Source organism: Camarhynchus parvulus, chromosome 15 (genome assembly GCF_901933205.1).
Source record: "Camarhynchus parvulus chromosome 15, STF_HiC, whole genome shotgun sequence".
NCBI classification, from domain to species: Eukaryota; Metazoa; Chordata; class Aves; order Passeriformes; family Thraupidae; genus Camarhynchus; species Camarhynchus parvulus.
This window is the reverse complement of record NC_044585.1, coordinates 3,454,068-3,470,653: the sequence shown is the minus strand read 5'-3', so window position 1 is coordinate 3,470,653 and position 16,586 is coordinate 3,454,068. Positions and strand designations below refer to the sequence as shown.

The window sequence follows — 16,586 nt, the reverse complement described above, 5'->3', positions numbered from 1 at the left end:
TGAGATGGTTCCTCTTTTCTGGTGGTGGGGGCAGAGGAGCCCCCTCTGGTTTACACCCACGTGAGGGAGGCTGAGCCTGGCTGACTGCTGGGTAACACCGTGCTGCTGCCTCCAGTACAGCCCTGGTGATCTCTTGCCCATTGTTTTGAGTGATAAAGTGCAAATTGAATGGTACAACATCCTCTTAAAAGTGCTGATGTGGTTGTTGCTTCCTGCTCAGAGCCGGAGCGCCAGAGAGATGTAATCTGCTTTCTGGGCTTTGCAAGCTGCCCCCCTTTCAGCTTGAAACCGTGTCAGAGGCAGCTGGGGCTGGAGCTGTAGCAGAGAGGAAGCAGCAGCCTTGTGCTCCAGGTGCCTGCTCCTGGGGAGGTGCTTTCCTGGAAGGCCTGGGTCTGTCCTTCCTTAGGGACAGAGGCACCAAGCCCATGCAGCAAGGAGGATTTAGGAGCACTGGTGCAGGCGGTTTTTTTTGAAATAGCACTTGGCTGGCAGTAGCAGGAGTGTGCTGCTCACAAGCCACAGCAAGCGTCACAAATCACTGCTCAAAATCTGCTTCCAGTCATCATGAGTATGTTCAGTGTTGGCTGAAGTCCGAGAAGAGGATGCAGATGTTTGTTGCTCTTGCCCCAGTTCCCCAGAGGGCTGCAGGTGACTCTTGGCAGCTCTTGCGTGCCTGCTGCGGGCTGGTGGGCTGCCCCTCTTGGGGAAGAAACACATTCTTTCCTCCTTGTGTTGATACTTTGAGTCCCTCCAAGTGCGACCTCCCCGGTTTTTGCCACCAGGCTGGGGAGGCTCGTCCGATGTCTGCCACCGCCCCCCGGGGGCACCCTGTCCTGTCGCTGTCCCGCTCCCCAGGGACAGCAGCTGCGCCGTGCCCGGTGCTGGGCCCTCCATGGCATCCTCCTGCTAACGCTGCCCCTCCCCGAAAAGTGCTCGTCACCGTCCCCTGCACGGAGCGGGGCTCTCGGGGGACACCTGCTCTGTGTCACCGGCTGCGCTGCGGGCTCAGGCCGTGCCTTCAGAGCCGGGAGCCCAGCGAGGGGTGACGGCCGGGCGGTGCGGCGGGAGCGGGACGCGGGCTGGCAGCCGGCCGAGGCCAGCGGGAGTGGGACCGGGTTTGTTCGTTCCTTGTGTTCTTTTCCCTCAGGTAACTCAGCTTTCCCAGCCGCCGTGTCGCGCTGCGGCCCCGGGGGGAGCGGCTGCCGCGCCGGCTGTGGCCGTGCCGGGCTCTCGGGTCACCCATCCGGGCGCGACCGCGGCGGGCCCTGCTGAGCTTCGGGCGCGGCGTTGCCGGGCAACGGCCCCCGCCCCTCCCCGCGCTCCCATAGCTACCGAGGCGGGCGGCGGCCATCTTGGCAGCGGCCATGAGCGGCTCCAGGGCGCGGGCGGCGGCGGCGGCGGCGCCGGGGCCGGACAAGAAGCTGCCGCCGGGGCCGCCGGGTTCCGCGGGGCCGCTCAGCCGCCTGCGGGGCCGACGCGGATCGGCCGATGCGCCGCCACGGCAGCCCTGGACCGAGTCCGAGTTGCTGGCGCTGGAGACAGTCCGGCCCGAGCACGTCCTGGGGCTGTGCCGGGTGACGGAGAGTGAGTGCGGGCCGGTCCCCGGAGCGGCGGGGGCTCTGCCGGCCGGGCCGCCGGGGCCGGGCCGGGCTTTGGTGTGGGGAGCGGCGGGGCCTGGCCCGGAGCTGCCGGCGGGGGACGCGGCGCCTCGGGGTGCGCCCGCCGGCAGCTCCCGTACAACTTCCAGAAAGTTTGGGGGCTTTTGTGTTGTTTGTGGGTTTTGATTTGTTTGAGGCTTTTTGGTTTTTTGTTTTTCCTCTGCGCTGCTGATCTCAGCTCTTCTGTCCCGATCGCATCCCATTCTTGCTCTGCAACCTGGCACTTAACCTGCCTTTGTTTCTCACAACGTTAATTTTGTCCTGCTTTCGTGAAGCTTCTGCAAAACAACGAGCAGTACATATCTTATCGGGCTTCGGCTAACAAAAAGGGAAATTCATTTGGTAAGTGGTCACAGGTGTTTTGAAACGTTACTATATTTTTTCTCTCTCTTCTAGATTATTTATGCAAACCTGAGGACAACATTTACAACATTGACTTCACTAGGTTTAAGATCCGGGACCTTGAAACTGGAACAGTACTTTTTGAAATTGCCAAGCCGTCTGCTTCAGGTACAGCATGCAAACGTTGCAGGGAGGATAGAGAGACTCAGAGAGCCGAGAGGTTGCAATGTACGACCCCTGCAAACCAAGCAGAAGGGTCCTTTGGTATATGTCCTGATTACTAAATTCCTCTCTTTTTTCCTAAATTCCCTCTATGCTGAGAAACTTGTGATAAAAATGTGACTAGTGTTGGATGGGAGAGACCTATCGACTGGCAATTTTCCTTTTTTGGGCTGGTTATAAAAGAGATTAGTTCATGTGGATTGGTAGTTGTGAGGGGGAGAGATTGAGGGGAGGGGTGGCTCCAGTTCTGGAGCCGCCACGACTGGGCCAACTGTCACAGCAAGTCTTTTCTCTTTTACTTCTTGCCAGTATAAGTCTCAGACCAATTATTAAATGTGTTTACATTCAGTACCTAAGCAGTAGGCAGCTTGTCCTGATACACTCGCTAGGCAGTGTCACCTCAGGTGTGCACTGTGAGCAGAGTAACTCCAGGCTGGTGTTTTCTAGAGCACGCTGAGGAGGATGAGGATGACAGCAGCGAGCTGGACGCAAGTGCAGGGCGCTTTGTTCGGTACCAGTTCACTCCAGCGTTTCTCCGTCTGCGGACTGTTGGTGCAACGTGAGTATGAGTTTATGGAAGGATGGGAGAATTGGATGTTTACAAAGTGTTACTTGACAGTTCATAACAAAACTGGGTTGAAGACTTGAGAGAGACGATCTTAGACTACAAATATCAAACTCTCTGTATAGAACTCTTGTGTAACCTCATGCCCAAGGCTCTCTTCTTTCTAACAGCTGTTTTTTTCCTGATTCTTCCATGCAGAGTGGAATTCACAGTGGGAGAAAAGCCAGTGTCAAACTTCCGAATGATTGAGAGGCATTACTTCCGAGATCGCTTGCTGAAGAACTTTGATTTTGATTTTGGCTTCTGCATCCCCAGTAGCAGGAACACATGTGAACACATTTATGAATTCCCTCAGCTCTCAGAAGACCTTAGTAAGTACCTTCTTTGCCATACTGAGTGGTGTTTTGTTTGTGTGTGCATCTGCTCATTCTCTCCCTCTACTTGTAAAAGAAGTTGTGATTGAGGGGACAGGAACAAACAGATACAGGTTCCCAGTTTAGCAATGTGTAGTCTTCTCTGAATTAGAGATTTGTGCTGCAAAGTCTCCTCCTTTGAAAATAAAAGCCTAAGACAACCTGTGCTAAGTCAGAGGCTGGAAGACCGGATCAGAGTCACTGGGCTGACATGCCTGATGCCTTGTAGTGTAGCCCAGAAGAAAACAAAACACCAAAGAAAGGGTTCTTTTTATAGCCACCCATCTGTTTTTGGCATTTGCTTGTTAGGGCTAGAGCCTTCTGTTTTGGAACAGAACTGGTTCTTCCCTGAGGTTTGTTTTTAAGCCTGCTAAGATCTATGCAAATACAGATTGCACAGGGTATGTTTGACCTCAGGGGGTGGATGGAGCAGAGGTACAGGGGCCCTTCTGGGGCTGCCTGGCTGTAGGGAAGGTTTAGGGGTTTCATCCCACCTGTGTACATGTGGGGAGTGCCACAAACGAGCTCCTTCTGCTTACAGATGTGATGGTTGCTTGGCTCCATTCATGGCTCTGGCAGTTTCTAAGTTTATTTTGAGTGAGGTTTCTTCATTCCCCCTCTGCTTTTGACTGCACTTGTCCTGTGAATGGGAAGAAGGGGAAGGGCAAGCTGCAGCCTTTGAAGTAAGCTCAGAAGAGCAGTTTGCTTCTCTTCCTTGGGTAGGGCAGAGCATCAGCCTAGTAAATCCAGTGGAGTGGCAGAGTCCTTTTTATCCTGACTGTGGCTGTTGAAGGTAATGGAGCTCTCTCTTTCACAGTCCGTCTGATGGTGGAGAACCCGTACGAGACGCGCTCGGACAGCTTTTACTTTGTGGACAACAAGTTGATTATGCACAACAAGGCCGACTATGCTTACAATGGAGGACAATAATCATTCTGTCTGCTGGATGCTGTGATGCCCTTAACCATTCCAGATGTGCAGGAGTGGACTGGAGTTGCTGTCTCGTGCAACAAGGCTTCTTGACAAACTTTTTCTCTGTGCATGAGGCTGAGAACATGAAGCAAAGACGACAGCTCCTGAAAGGAAATCTCCCTGCAACACCTCTCTCTCTGAGACTCAGCGTTTCCTGCCTCTCCTTCTCTGTTCCTGGCTATCTTCTGATAACCTTGGTTAGGTCAGTGATCAGAAGGACTCTTAGACAATTCTTGCTCTTAGTCTTTCTAGTTAGTTTGCACCTTTAGTGCTTCTGATGTTTCACCTCTTGGGTGAATATCCTTTTTCAACAGGTCAGATTGTTTGTGTTAAGCTATTTCTTAGCAGGAAAATCTTAACCCCTTCAAGTAGCCAGCAATGCCTGAAGAGCAGATCTTTTGTTCATTTGGATAGATCATCTCTTCAGTGGCAGTGGTTTTGTTTGTGGCATTGCTGACACTGGTTTTTAGGGTGCATCCCAATATTCTCCAATGGGAAAGAGACTAATTCAGCTTCTAAGCAGTGCAGGAATATTCCATCTGCCTCTGGGGGCCTGAGCTGCCCCTAAGAACATTTAAGCTCTGTTTTGCCAGAGATTTCGCTAGAGATACGAGATAGGGGAAAAGGGGGGCTGTACCTCTGATAGCATTTCTGTGCGAGCTTTTGTGAGCAAACTGTTGAATTTTGGAGCTCAGGAGTCAACCTTAGAGCTGAAGTTAATCTCACTACATTTACCATTTCTCTTTCTTCCCTTTGTAGGAATTTTTGGCGCTTGGTACAGAATGTATTGCTTTTTAGGTGGTCAGTACATTGTCAGCCTGGCTGGGGTGAAGGTGTCACTCTAGTGAGGCTTAGAGGAAAAAGGGAGGATGTAGAAAATCACTTGAAAAATGAGTAGGAAGCAGAGCTTCCTAGGCTTCAGTCTGTACTTGTAAACCTGACTGGTCTGTCAGAATTGCTGTGAGCAGCACCAGCTCATTTTCTTTGTTGCAGCGGAGATATTAGTAGCTAAAAGCTTCCCAGGTCAGATCACTCAGTGTTATGGATCCTTGGAAAGTGAGAATGTACATGGTTCTCTTTTTCATTGTTCCCATCACTACTCTGCCTGCTCAGCTGCTTATTTATGATTAGGAAGTCATGCTGCCCAGGTTGATACCACAGCTGTGTTTGGGATTTGGCAATAGGAGATAGCATCATGCAGTGGGAAGAGGAGGACCTCTGTCTTGCCAGTAGCTGTGCTGGGGCAAGCTCCCAGCTGTGCAAAATCTCAGCTATCAGAACCTTTTTTGCCAGTTTTGCTGGCTCTCAAGACTGGTACTTTTCCTGTCCCCATGCTGGGCTGCTCAGTTGTGTCTCTTGTTAGGGGAGTTAGGGTGTGTCTAGACTGGAGACCTTTCCTAATACTACTTCCATTTGTTTTTGAGACAGTTAAAACCTAACTCTTCAATGGTTACCTGTTGTGTTAAGAGGGATTCAGTGTAGTTTGTGTTTTAGCAGGGTTGAGTGGGGTGGACATCAGAGCCTAGAGCCTGGTAATGGAGACAGCAACAGGAAACCACTGCCTTTACTTCCAGATTAGTGAAAGTAACTTTGGCGTGGAACATCAGCTGGCATCAGAGTAAGCAGTGAGAGTGTGTGGGGTAGCAGCCATGAATGAATCTCCAGCTCTTAGGAAGATACTTAATTATGATTAACCACAACAAATGACCTGTTCTGGGTGGAGCATTAATCATAAGCAACCACAACAAATAGCTTGGGAATGTGGAGGGGCAAGGTCTGCCTGATGGAAAGATGAAGAACTGTTCTGCCACCATCGATCCCCTCCAGCATCTCCACAGGCACTAATGCAATCTTGTTTAGGATCTTCAGGATTAGTTAAAGCTGCTGTTGAGGTGGACCTCGAGATGCCTCTTACAGTGACCACCTTCCACAGCCCTTGTGCTGTGCCTCTGAGGTGGGAAGCATTTGCTTTGCTCTGTTACTCACCACAAAGCAGAACTGCCTGGAAGTGTGCTTTTCATCCTGAAGTGTTCAGAAATAGTGTCTGAAGAGCCTACTCGTTATTCCCTGGCAAATTTTAGCATATTGAACTGAATTTTGTATGTAGTATAAATCCAGGTGCCTTTAAACTTTTATCACACTTTCTACATGAAGCAACCTCTCGCTTTTCTTAGGAGTGTGACGATTCCCATCTGTTTCTCTTGTCACTGTAAAAGTTCCTCAAAGACGATGGGCTCGTCAGCAGGGCGGGAGCGCGCACGGGGCGATGGGGGCGCGCACCGCGCGCGCGCGCCATCTGCTGGCGGCGGGAGCGCGCTGCCGGCGTTGATCCCGGTAGGAAAAGGGAATTCCTGTCCTTGGCCAGCAGCAGAGAGGAGGAAACGGCACTGAAGCGGTTGCGTTCACCCTGGTGAATGTGTTGGCTATTCAGCAATAAAAGGGAGAAGTGGAGGAAAACCGGGACACCCTGCGGTTTTTAGCCAAGTGTGTTTGCTTTGCCAAATCAGAAGGTCTTTGCCCTAAAAGCATGCTGCAGGAAAAAGAAAGTCCCTACAAGAGGGCAACCCAGCACTGAAAAAGTTGATTGTAATCCAGAAAGTCAGGGATTTCCAAACTCCTGTCCCCACTTTAGGAGCTTTCCTAGGATTCCTTTTCTCTTAGGTACTTTCTATAAAGCCTCTTTTCCTTGTGGCAGGGATGATTTCTTTGGTAAACATGGTTTAGCAGACCAGCTTCCTTCTGGAGTGTGTGCTCTGGTGTTTTAATGATGGGTCAAAGCTACTTATGCCAGTGAGCTTGGAAGAAATTCCACTGGGATCACATCCTTGACAGGTGAATGGTCAGTTGTAACCTGGTGCTGCTGGCAAAGGAGATGCTTTCAGTGTTAGTTGGAGTTTGAGCAAGGAAAAAGGTATCAAAGGCTACTTCTCTCAGGTTTTGTACTGAGTTGGAAAAAGAAAAAAGTTGGGACCATACTGAGTTTGGCTCAAAACTTCAAAAAGAAAGGGACCAAACCCACAGACTCATAGTATGTTTTTTCCAGTATTTTTCCTTTATTACCAGGACCTCTTTTTCACATTTTTGAGGCAGGGGCTTTGGATCCATGCCAGCAAACTTCCTGGAGAGCTATTTTCATGCCTTGAGTGTGGAATACATACTGCACCTTGTGGAGGAAGGTCAATTCTTGTTGTATGGACTGGGTACTTCTGTCCTTGTCCTCTGTTTTTGGTAGGAAATGTCTTGTACGTGTACTTGAGGATTTTCAATGTTTCTTGTTGCAGAGGAGCAGCAGCCTCTTCTCTGGTGCTTGGGGATGCTTATTCCATTATCTGAGGGTTCAGGAGGAATAAAACAAGTGCTTAGTAGTCAGAAATGAAGGAGGAAGGTGGTCGTGAAGCAGTAAGGTCCAAATGTAGCAACTCTACTTCTCAGCTCTGTGTTTCATCACATCATCTTCAGCTGTTTCCCAGTCTTCTGCCCTGCTGTCCTGTGACATGGAGCTACTTCGTGCTACCCCGGAGCCTGGCTCGCTGTGGGGTGTGACCCTCGGACACAAACACTGCGTCTCCTGTCCTTGCCGAGGACAAGGCTGAGTGATGGCAGCCTGCTGGAGTCAGCACCTCTTCCTCTTCAGCAGCAGCAGGACAATGAACACCAGCAAACGCCCTCTCTTCCCGCCTGGATCCCAGTGCTGTTACAGGACCCGTATTTATCTCTCACTGTGTGGCCTTGGGGCTGCTGGCGCATGGACTCCTCTGTGCTGTCCCCTTCGGACCCTGCTCCCGTGGCCTTGGCAGCGCCGCGGGGCTGTCCTGGTGCCGCTGTATTTGTACACGCGTGGTTTTGTCACCAGCAGTCGGAATAAAGGACCTTCCTTCCCTTTCCTTCCCTTTCCTTCCCTTTCCTTCCCTTTCCTTCCCGCCCTTCCCTCTCCTGTTCCGGCGCGGGGCCCGGCGGGGGCGGGGCGGGAGGGGCCGCCCGCCAGGGGGCGGCGCGTGCGCGCCGGGCCCGCGCTCCCTCAGGCGCAGCCATGGCGGCGGCGGCGATGGCGGCGGTCGTGTCCCGCTGCGGCGGAGCGCCCCGGGGTGAGGGCGGCGGAGCGGCTTCCCTCTGCTGCGGCTGCTCGGGGGGGCTGCGGGGCACCCGGGAGGGGCGGGAAGGGGCCGCGGCCCGCGCGGGAGGTGGCGTCCCGGTGCCCTTCAGGGCCTGCCTGAGCGAGTCCCCTCAGGCGCGGGAGTGGCGCCGCCCTTCAGCCGGGCCGCAGCTGAGGCCGCGGGGCCGCGAGAAGGCGGCCCGGGGTCGGGGGATCCTCAGAGCCGCTCACGGGCCGGCGCCCACCCCCGGGCCGGTGTGAAGGGCGGCGGCGGCGCTGAGTCCCCTCCCCGCTTCCAGCGCTGGCCTTGCGGTGCCGCCGGCTGCACACCGTGTACCAGAGCGCGGAGCTGCCCGAGACACACCAGATGCTGCGGCAGACGGTCCGGGACTTCGCAGAGAAGGAGCTGATGCCGCTGGCAGCGCAGCTGGACAAGGAGCATCGCTTCCCGGCCGAGCAGGTGGGTGCAGGGTTGGGAAGGCACAGCCAGAGACCCCTTTCCTGGTGCTGTGGGGCAGCACCACTGCGGCTGAGACAGAAGCTCCGGCTTAGCAGAAAATTGAAGCTTAGACCAACTGGTTGCTCTGAATGTGGACGTTGTAATTCCCACAGGGCATTTTAAGCTTGTTACTTTTATTTGTGTTTCTCTGTATCTGACTTTAGCACCACTGAGTTTTTAGTTCTCTTACCAGCTTATCTGTGGGTTGTAATAAGAAATTATAAAACTGATTTATAAAATTAACAAATACTTTTGTAGACTGCACTAATGGTTTATGGTGAGGAATCATAGATGGCATGAATGCATTTCAGATGGTGGAAAAAAGCGATCAGGAGGTACATGCTACTCAATCTCTGAGGCTGTGAATAAATCAAAATATCAGCCAGACTAGTGATTTTTCATGTGGAAAGACACACCAGTGTGCATGTTAAGCAATGAAATACAAAGTTCCATCCAAATAGATCCTGTTAGCCAAGAGACTTAACATTAGCCAAGAGACTCCAGGCAAACACTGTCAGAGGCATGAGAGTTTTGTCACATTCCTTTTTCTATTAAGGTGTAAGGATGGTAGCCAGGAAAGTCACTCTTACCCTAAGGAAGAAAATAACTTCACTCCTTACTGTTCTCATCTAAGAATTTTACATTTGATTCTGAATCTTTTGACTTGAATGTGTGGGGGAAAATTCAAGATGCAAACAAGTGTTTAATAAGATGAAGCAACATACATAGAATCAGTGGCTGTCTTGTTCATCTTCTGTATTTGATGTGGAGGATTGGTGTTTTGGGTGCCCACATAGGAGGGAAATCATGGCTCTGAAAATTCTCCCTGGTTCCTCTAAAAGCAAGCAGAGACTTATGGTTGCAAAGCAAGGGGTCTAGCTGGGGAACTTGGGGTGGATTGCTTGCAATGTAACTAACAAAAAATTCTCTGGGAAGCAAGATCTGGCTTTACTGGGAATGAAAAAAATCACCTTGCACCACTGTTTTCTGCAGTCATTCATTCTGTAAAATTCTTCCTTTGTGCAGTCCTAGGCTGAAGCTCAGCAGACTCAAAGGTAAAGTTCTGATGATTTTTATCAGCTAGATTTCCCATTTCTGCTGGCAGGAGACATGCAAGGGTAGAGCTTTGGTGGGAGGCTGAGGAAGTGCTGGTGGAGTTCTGTCTCCATATTTCACCTTCAGAAGGCTCCCCCCTTCCCAGTACTGAAGAAAGCTCTTTAAACAAGCAAGACCCTAAACAGCAGTGACTGTGTACAGCTCCTGCTGAAGTCACTGGGATCTGGGGACACTTAGCAGTTTGTTGAGATTCCCATTTCACCAGGAGTTGTGTGCACCTTTTCCTCTGGTGTAGCCCTCTCATGCCGTGTGTTGCTCTCCGTGTGTCTGTATTTGCTGGCACACTGGTGCTGCAAAGGATGGCACCTGTCCATTCCCATGTGCAGGTAAAGAAGATGGGTGCCTTGGGGCTGCTGGCCATGGACGTGCCAGAGAAGTACAAAGGAGCAGGCCTCGACTACCTGGCCTATTCCATCGCTGTGGAGGAGATCAGCAGGGGCTGCGCCTCCACCGGCGTCATCGTCAGCGTCAATAACGTGAGTGTGAGGCTGGCGTGGCGCAGGGCTGTGTGGGAGAAGGGGATCTGTTCCTGTGCTGGGTTCTCTGCTGTGTTGGAGAGCACATTAGAGAGCTACTCATTGGTTGTATCTTCAAGAGGCACTAACAGCACTAAATTCTTAAAGTCCCTGTATTTAGGGCCAATACTCAAGTTTGGCTCTGAAGAGCAGAAGCACCAGTGGATTGCTCCCTTCACCAGTGGAGAGAAAATTGGATGTTTTGCCCTCAGTGAACCAGGTGATGTAACTGTTACCATCCCTGTTGCAAAGGACGTGGTGTAGCTTCTTTCCTTGATCAGGTCTAGGATGGGCTTTAGGTCTTTGAAACTGGAACAGTTTGTGGAAGGGTGGTTTACAGCAGTTCTGTGTGAGTGGAGTCTCGATACCCAAGGCATGAACTGCCATCCTGTGGTCCCTGCTGAAAATACTCATTCTGTGTGAGCAGAGCTCTGGACACATCTTGCACACGTGGGCCTTTCCCTGTTCTGTGGGAGGGACAGTAGTGACACTGCCACAGTTCAAGAGGTGCTGTGAGCTGATGGAGTGCAGGTGGGGGGTGGGTTTTCCCCCAGTGTGTCACCAATCACCTGAGGTTTGTTTGCTGCTGCTTCACTCAGGAAATGGCAGCGATGCAGGTGCAGCCTCCACTGTGGCACGCCTGGATGGGGACGAGTGGGTTCTGAACGGTACTAAGGCCTGGATCACCAACGCCTGGGACGCCTCGGCCACAGTGGTGTTTGCTACTACGGATAAATCCCTGAAGCACAAGGTGAGATAGTTTGTATCAGTCAGGAAAAAGGGGTTGGGAGTGAAGGAGTTGTGGAGAAGCACTTTGCCAGGGCTGGGATTCTGTTTTTAGAGCCATGCAGGCATTGACCAGAGGAGGGGCTGATGCGCGCTGGTTTTGTTCTGTCTCAGCTCTCCTCTCCCTCCTCCTGGTTACCTGGACATGTGGCTTTTATGTAAAATGGAGGGAGCCTGTTGACAGCCAAGGAAGTGGGAAGGTAAGAAGACACCATTGCTAAGAGTTTGGGTCTCCTTGTAGGGCATTAGTGCATTCCTGGTTCCCATGCCAGCAGCTGGGCTGTCACTGGGGAAGAAAGAAGACAAACTGGGAATCCGAGCCTCTTCCACTGCTAACCTGATATTTGAGGACTGCCGGATACCCAAGGCAAACCTCCTGGGGCAGCCAGGAATGGGCTTCAAAATTGCCATGGTAAGAGAGGGATGGGGTGCAGCTCTGGGGGTGTACAGCTGTAGGTCCCAAGCTTGCTGTTTTGTAAACCATTTCCATAGGCAGTCACTTCAGGGAGGACTGCTTGCATAAGCTGTTCTGTGTCATGTTAAGCTGTTGACCCTTCTTGCCAACATGGGAAGAATCATTCCCAGAGCTTGATGAATGTTTAATTTACGCAGGTCTTTGATAGCACTTTTATTGTGGCAGTTCTCAGCTGGAGCAATGTTGATACCACTGAGGTGCAGTGTCAATAGGGGCAGTATATTTTAATTTTTCTTCCTTCCCAATCCTCTGTTCCTCCAGTTGTACCCATAGATAAAGGGAAAACATGACATTTCCCCATGCAAGTACTGTGGCAGAGGAAAGTTGTCCTGGAGGCTCGTGACAACTTCTGCAGAGTGTCTAAAGGTGAATGACAGCTGAGTTATGGTATGCATGTGACTTCTGAGGAGGAGCGAGGCAGCTGGGAACAGATTTGTTTCCTGCACTGTCCTTTAAGAGTGGTCATTGCTCTCTCTGGAGGGGCACAGCACCCTTTGTTGGCCTGACATTTTGGGTTGAGCTCCCTGGAGCAGAGCCCATTCCATTATGTCCAGAACTAAAAGTGGCTGGTGACTGACAGGTTCTTTTGAAGACCTTCAGCCTAGGGTTGAGAGGATAAACCCTTTTCTCCCTGTGCTGCAATTTCTTCCTGTGGACAGAGGGGCAGAGTAGGTGTTTGAGCTAAGTCAGGTCATTGACTGGGTTCACCAACGAGTTTGAAAAATTCTTTCCCGTGTGTGTCCAAATGATGAGGGTAAAAAAGGAAAACTGACCAGATTTCCAAAGTAAAATCAGTTGCAGAGTGCATTGGGTGTGCCTGAGGAGTTCTTTCCAGCCCCTTCCAGAGCAGATCCTTGTTATGCTGCTTCCCTTATTTTGCTCCCTCTGTTTCTCTCCCAGCTAATAAGCAATCCCTCTCCTTTCTCCTTTATTGTTGAACTCCTGCCTTCTCTCTCTAGGAGCAGTGCTTGTTACAGCTCTCTATTCCTGCATAACTGTGAATCAAGGAGGTCTCTGACCATAGGATTTTAAGGCTACAGCAGCTTTTCAGCAACATCAGAAATGTGTGTGTACTATTCTTGCTCAAGCAAGAATACATGTATTACATGTATTTCCTATCTTTTTCAGCAAACTCTGGATGGAGGAAGGATTGGTATTGCCTCACAGGCACTTGGAATAGCACAGGCAGCTCTGGACTGTGCTGTGGATTATGCTGAGAAGAGAATGGCCTTTGGGTCACCCATCACAAAGCTTCAGGCAGTGCAGGTACGAGCAGGGCACAGGGGCTGGTGGAAAGTCCGTGTGGGTGGGGTAAACAGAGTAATAGTTCTGTTTTCAGATGCTATTAAAACTAATTGTTGGGACAGAGGCTCCTTTTCCTTAGATAGCCCCAAGGGTGGAAGAATTCAGCTGTCCCCTTGTGCAGGCAGAGGCCCTGGACCAAAGGCACTGTTTGTTGTTGCAGTTCAAGCTGGCAGACATGGCTGTGGCCTTGGAGGGTGCACGCCTGCTGACCTGGAGAGCTGCTATGCTGAAGGACAATGGAAAACCCTTCACTAAGGTATTTCCAGCCCTGCTTTTGTCCAGCAGCCACAGGACAGGTCCAGGGAGCCCCACTCCATAGAGCATTGCTGTGCTCAGCACTGCTGGGGTGTAACCCCCAGCAGGTCCTGGGCCTGCTCCCCACCCTTGGGCAGCCCCCCAAGCTCAACACTGGCTGTAACCAAGGGGCGAGGGGTGGCTGCTCTCAGCTGGCACCATCATCAGGCCTGTCTCTCTGCACAGCTGCTCTGTGAGTGTTGAAGCTCCTTGTGCAGGTGAGGGATTCCTTTTTGTGACAGCTGCACTCTCAGTGATGTTTTCCTTCCCCAAAGGAAGCGGCAATGGCCAAACTGGCTGCATCAGAAGCTGCAACGGCCATTGCTCATCAGGTAACTGTCAATTGACAATTCTGACATATGTCATGTGGGAAGGGACTTTGGATGTCTCACAAGTGCTTTGGGAAGGTGGGATGGAATTTACTAATTTATATTTGAAACACACCAACCAATTCTATGGCTGAAGCCGTTTAGTGCAACCATCTTCACAGGTTGTGGGGAAGTAGGAGGATGGCAGGGGTTTATACTGGCCTGTGGCAGCTGTATTATTAAAGTGGCCTGTGCCTGCTGCTGTCCAGGGCAGTGGCAGTTTTAAGGAACAGTAATGTGGGGAAGAGCCTAGGGCCACTAATCATCACCACTGCACCTGGATGAGATCCTCTGTTCCTTGGTTTAGTGTCCCCTCTCTTTCATAAAAGCATCTTAGTGATTCATGTTCTAACAGATACCTCTGAAGCAATGAACTGCCCATCTGGAATATCCATATTGTTCTTACCCAGATCAATCCTGGGTATTCCTACCATCACAAATGAGCTGAAGTCATCCCCATGTGTCCCACCCTCCCCATTATGCCTGCAGTGGGCTCAATTCCTCTCAAAATGGCAGTTTCTGTGTGTGTGCATTCTGTAGAAAAGATTTCTTGACCCCACTTTGTTTCTAAGCTGCTGCCTTTGTTTCAGGCTATCCAGATCCTGGGTGGGATGGGCTATGTGACAGAGATGCCGGCGGAGCGGCACTACCGCGACGCTCGGATCACCGAGATCTACGAGGGGACCAGTGAGATCCAGAGACTGGTGATTGCAGGCCAGCTGCTGAAGGCCTACCGAGGCTGAGGAAGCTGCCTGGAGCAGCACACTGCCCCAAGTGCATTGTAATGGTGCACAGTGATGGAGTTTGACCCTCTTGAATGAGGCTATTGATGGAGGTTTTCCTCACCAATGAGTACCTGACCCTCTAGTTAAAATGTGCTGATTCTTCTTTGGACAAAGTATGGCACACTGAGGCTGGACTGAGGTTTGTAAGTGTTGGCTGTGAGTGCAGGAGGGAGGAGGCAGCCTGTGCTCATAGGGCAGCCTGGGGCTTTTGCTAAATGGGACTGTTGGAATGGCTTGGTAGTGGGAAAATGACAGCACTTGCCAGCCAGTGCCTGTTTTGCTGAATTTATCACTACATGGCACTGGATAACCAGTGCCAGAGTCAGAGATACTGGGAGCTGTGACCCCTGTGCCCTGCTTCAGGCTGCAGACCAGACTTAGCGGAGTTCAGGTGTGGGCTGCAGCTGTGTGTGAGCTCCTAATGAGACAGCTTGGGCTGAGGTAATCCCTGCAGCAGGGCCCTTCTCATTTCCAGCAGGAGAGGAGCCAGACAGGAGGACAGGGACAACCCACACACAGAGGAATCTGAGCAGAGACTGTAGTTGCTGTCTGCATAAATTTGAAGACAAAAAGAATTCCTCGATCTGGGCCAGCAGGGCCCAGCACCTGCTCACTCAGCTGCTCTGGGATGTAGGGATAGAAGCAAAGGACAGCAAAGCTGCAGTGCCTAGGACTACTTTTTAAAAAAACCAAAACAAACAAACACCCCCTCTGCTCCCAAATCTGCTTCTGCAATAGCAGCAGGAAAGGAAGTGCCTGATAGGGCAGTAACAGCTTTTAATCTTGACATGTTTTGGGCAACGAGGAAATGAAGAGATGACACACAAAGCTCACCAGGAAGTTTTAGCAGTTTTAGCACATCCTCAATCAGTGATCATTGGAAAGACATTAGGAGCATCAACAGCCAAAGGAAAAGCTCTAAACTCAGGAGAAGAGGGAGAGGATTAAGACTAGAGCCTGCATGGTCCAGTCTGCCTCCTTGTCCAAACAAGTACACTAGAGGGAAATGGTTATTTTCCTGTGGTGCCATTTATTTCAACTTGTGTGCAGAGAAGAAGAGCAGGATTCTGTTACACGAGAGAGCAGAGAAGACAAATAAAACCTGATTTTAAAGGATCACCACTCCCTAACCTTTTTTTTAAATGCAGATGTGAATTAATTTAGAATAATTTCTTCCAGTCCCAAGACGCAGGAGCAGAAACCAGTAGGGCCTGCATGCACCAGTGAGACCAGTTCTCAGTGATGTCAGTCATCCCTGGGCAGGGCGCTGGAGGGCAACAGCGTGTTGGGGCAAGAGCCTCAAGTGCTCAGTTCTCCTTGTTCTACTTGCATAAGGATTGACAGAACTAGCCAGGTAGTGCATTCAACAGGAGCATTCCTACTGGAAAATTATTCCAGTCATCTTGAACGTGCTGTACATTATGGAGGGTTTCTTCTCTGGATGAAGTTTGATTTCAGCCTCTATCACCTCTTTGATTGCCGCAGGCTCACTTCAGTGATGGTACCTGAAGATGTGGGATAATATTTTACACTAACTTCTCCTTGCAGCCACTCAGGTAGAACAGGAGCTGCAGGGATATGAGGACTTCAGCAGTGCAGAGTTCCTGTTATGCTGTGCTCCAGCTGAATCCCCAGTGAGCCAGCAGAGTCAGTCACACTCTGCCAGCCCAGGTGCTTGCTGACTGCCCCTCTACACCCTCAGCCTCCCTCATTACCAGCTCTAATTTGCTGCAGCTTCTCTCCAGAGCAGAATGGCTGTGACCCTCAGCTGACAGAGGAGACAGAATCTACAACCTTGAGGTAGAAAAAAAAAAAAAGTGTGCAAAAGCTTTCAAACAAAAGCTTTCTGAAAGTTTCTCCCTGCTGCCACAGGTTCAGCGAGAGCTCAGTGCCCTGTGACACTGCACTGCTCTGGGGATAAAACAGCAGGGTAACACACAAAGGAGCTCCCAGAAAAAGGCAATGGCTTTGCTCAGAGCAGGACACTTCAAGCTTACTTCTCACTGCTGCTGGCTGAGAGAACTTTGTCTGATGAGTGTGTCTGCTCCTCAGGGCTGTTGCAGAGGAACTGCTGAAAGAGCAAAACACAAACGAGTTTGGTGGCATTAAATCAGCAGCTCTTAGCAAGCCACCCTCAGACAAAGCCAGGTGTGGGCAGGGCCAGGCTCTCCTTGGAGA

The 16,586-nt window shown here is 51.0% G+C and overlaps 2 protein-coding genes across 2 annotated transcripts; both read left to right on the top strand.

The window, feature by feature from the left end:
* Nucleotides 1-1,364: 1,364 nt before the first annotated feature.
* Nucleotides 1,365-8,072, top strand: UNC119B (unc-119 lipid binding chaperone B). The gene is made up of 5 exons (XM_030959076.1): nt 1,365-1,584; nt 2,055-2,168; nt 2,670-2,781; nt 2,986-3,158; nt 4,018-8,072. Exons 1-5 carry the CDS (start codon nt 1,365-1,367, stop codon nt 4,128-4,130), a joined length of 732 nt encoding a protein of 243 aa, XP_030814936.1. The 3' UTR covers nt 4,131-8,072.
* Nucleotides 8,073-8,174: 102 nt separating this feature from the next.
* On the top strand, nt 8,175-15,524 carry ACADS (acyl-CoA dehydrogenase short chain). The gene is made up of 10 exons (XM_030958580.1): nt 8,175-8,257; nt 8,565-8,725; nt 10,207-10,356; nt 10,504-10,615; nt 10,995-11,146; nt 11,423-11,593; nt 12,785-12,922; nt 13,122-13,217; nt 13,531-13,587; nt 14,214-15,524. Exons 1-10 carry the CDS (start codon nt 8,203-8,205, stop codon nt 14,364-14,366), a joined length of 1,245 nt encoding a protein of 414 aa, XP_030814440.1. The 5' UTR covers nt 8,175-8,202; the 3' UTR covers nt 14,367-15,524.
* The last annotated feature ends 1,062 nt before the right edge of the window (nt 15,525-16,586 follow it).

Coding starts and splice junctions, on each gene's coding strand:
- ACADS (XM_030958580.1), top strand. CDS start 8,203: ATGGCGGCGGCGGCGATGGCGGCGGTCGTGTCCCGCTGCGGCGGAGCG. Junction 10,616..10,994: donor TTTTGCCCTCAGTGAACCAG/GTGATGTAACTG, acceptor TGCTTCACTCAG/GAAATGGCAGCGATGCAGGT. Junction 11,147..11,422: donor ATAAATCCCTGAAGCACAAG/GTGAGATAGTTT, acceptor GTCTCCTTGTAG/GGCATTAGTGCATTCCTGGT.
- UNC119B (XM_030959076.1), top strand. CDS start 1,365: ATGAGCGGCTCCAGGGCGCGGGCGGCGGCGGCGGCGGCGCCGGGGCCG. Junction 2,169..2,669: donor TGCCAAGCCGTCTGCTTCAG/GTACAGCATGCA, acceptor GGTGTTTTCTAG/AGCACGCTGAGGAGGATGAG. Junction 2,782..2,985: donor CTGCGGACTGTTGGTGCAAC/GTGAGTATGAGT, acceptor TCTTCCATGCAG/AGTGGAATTCACAGTGGGAG.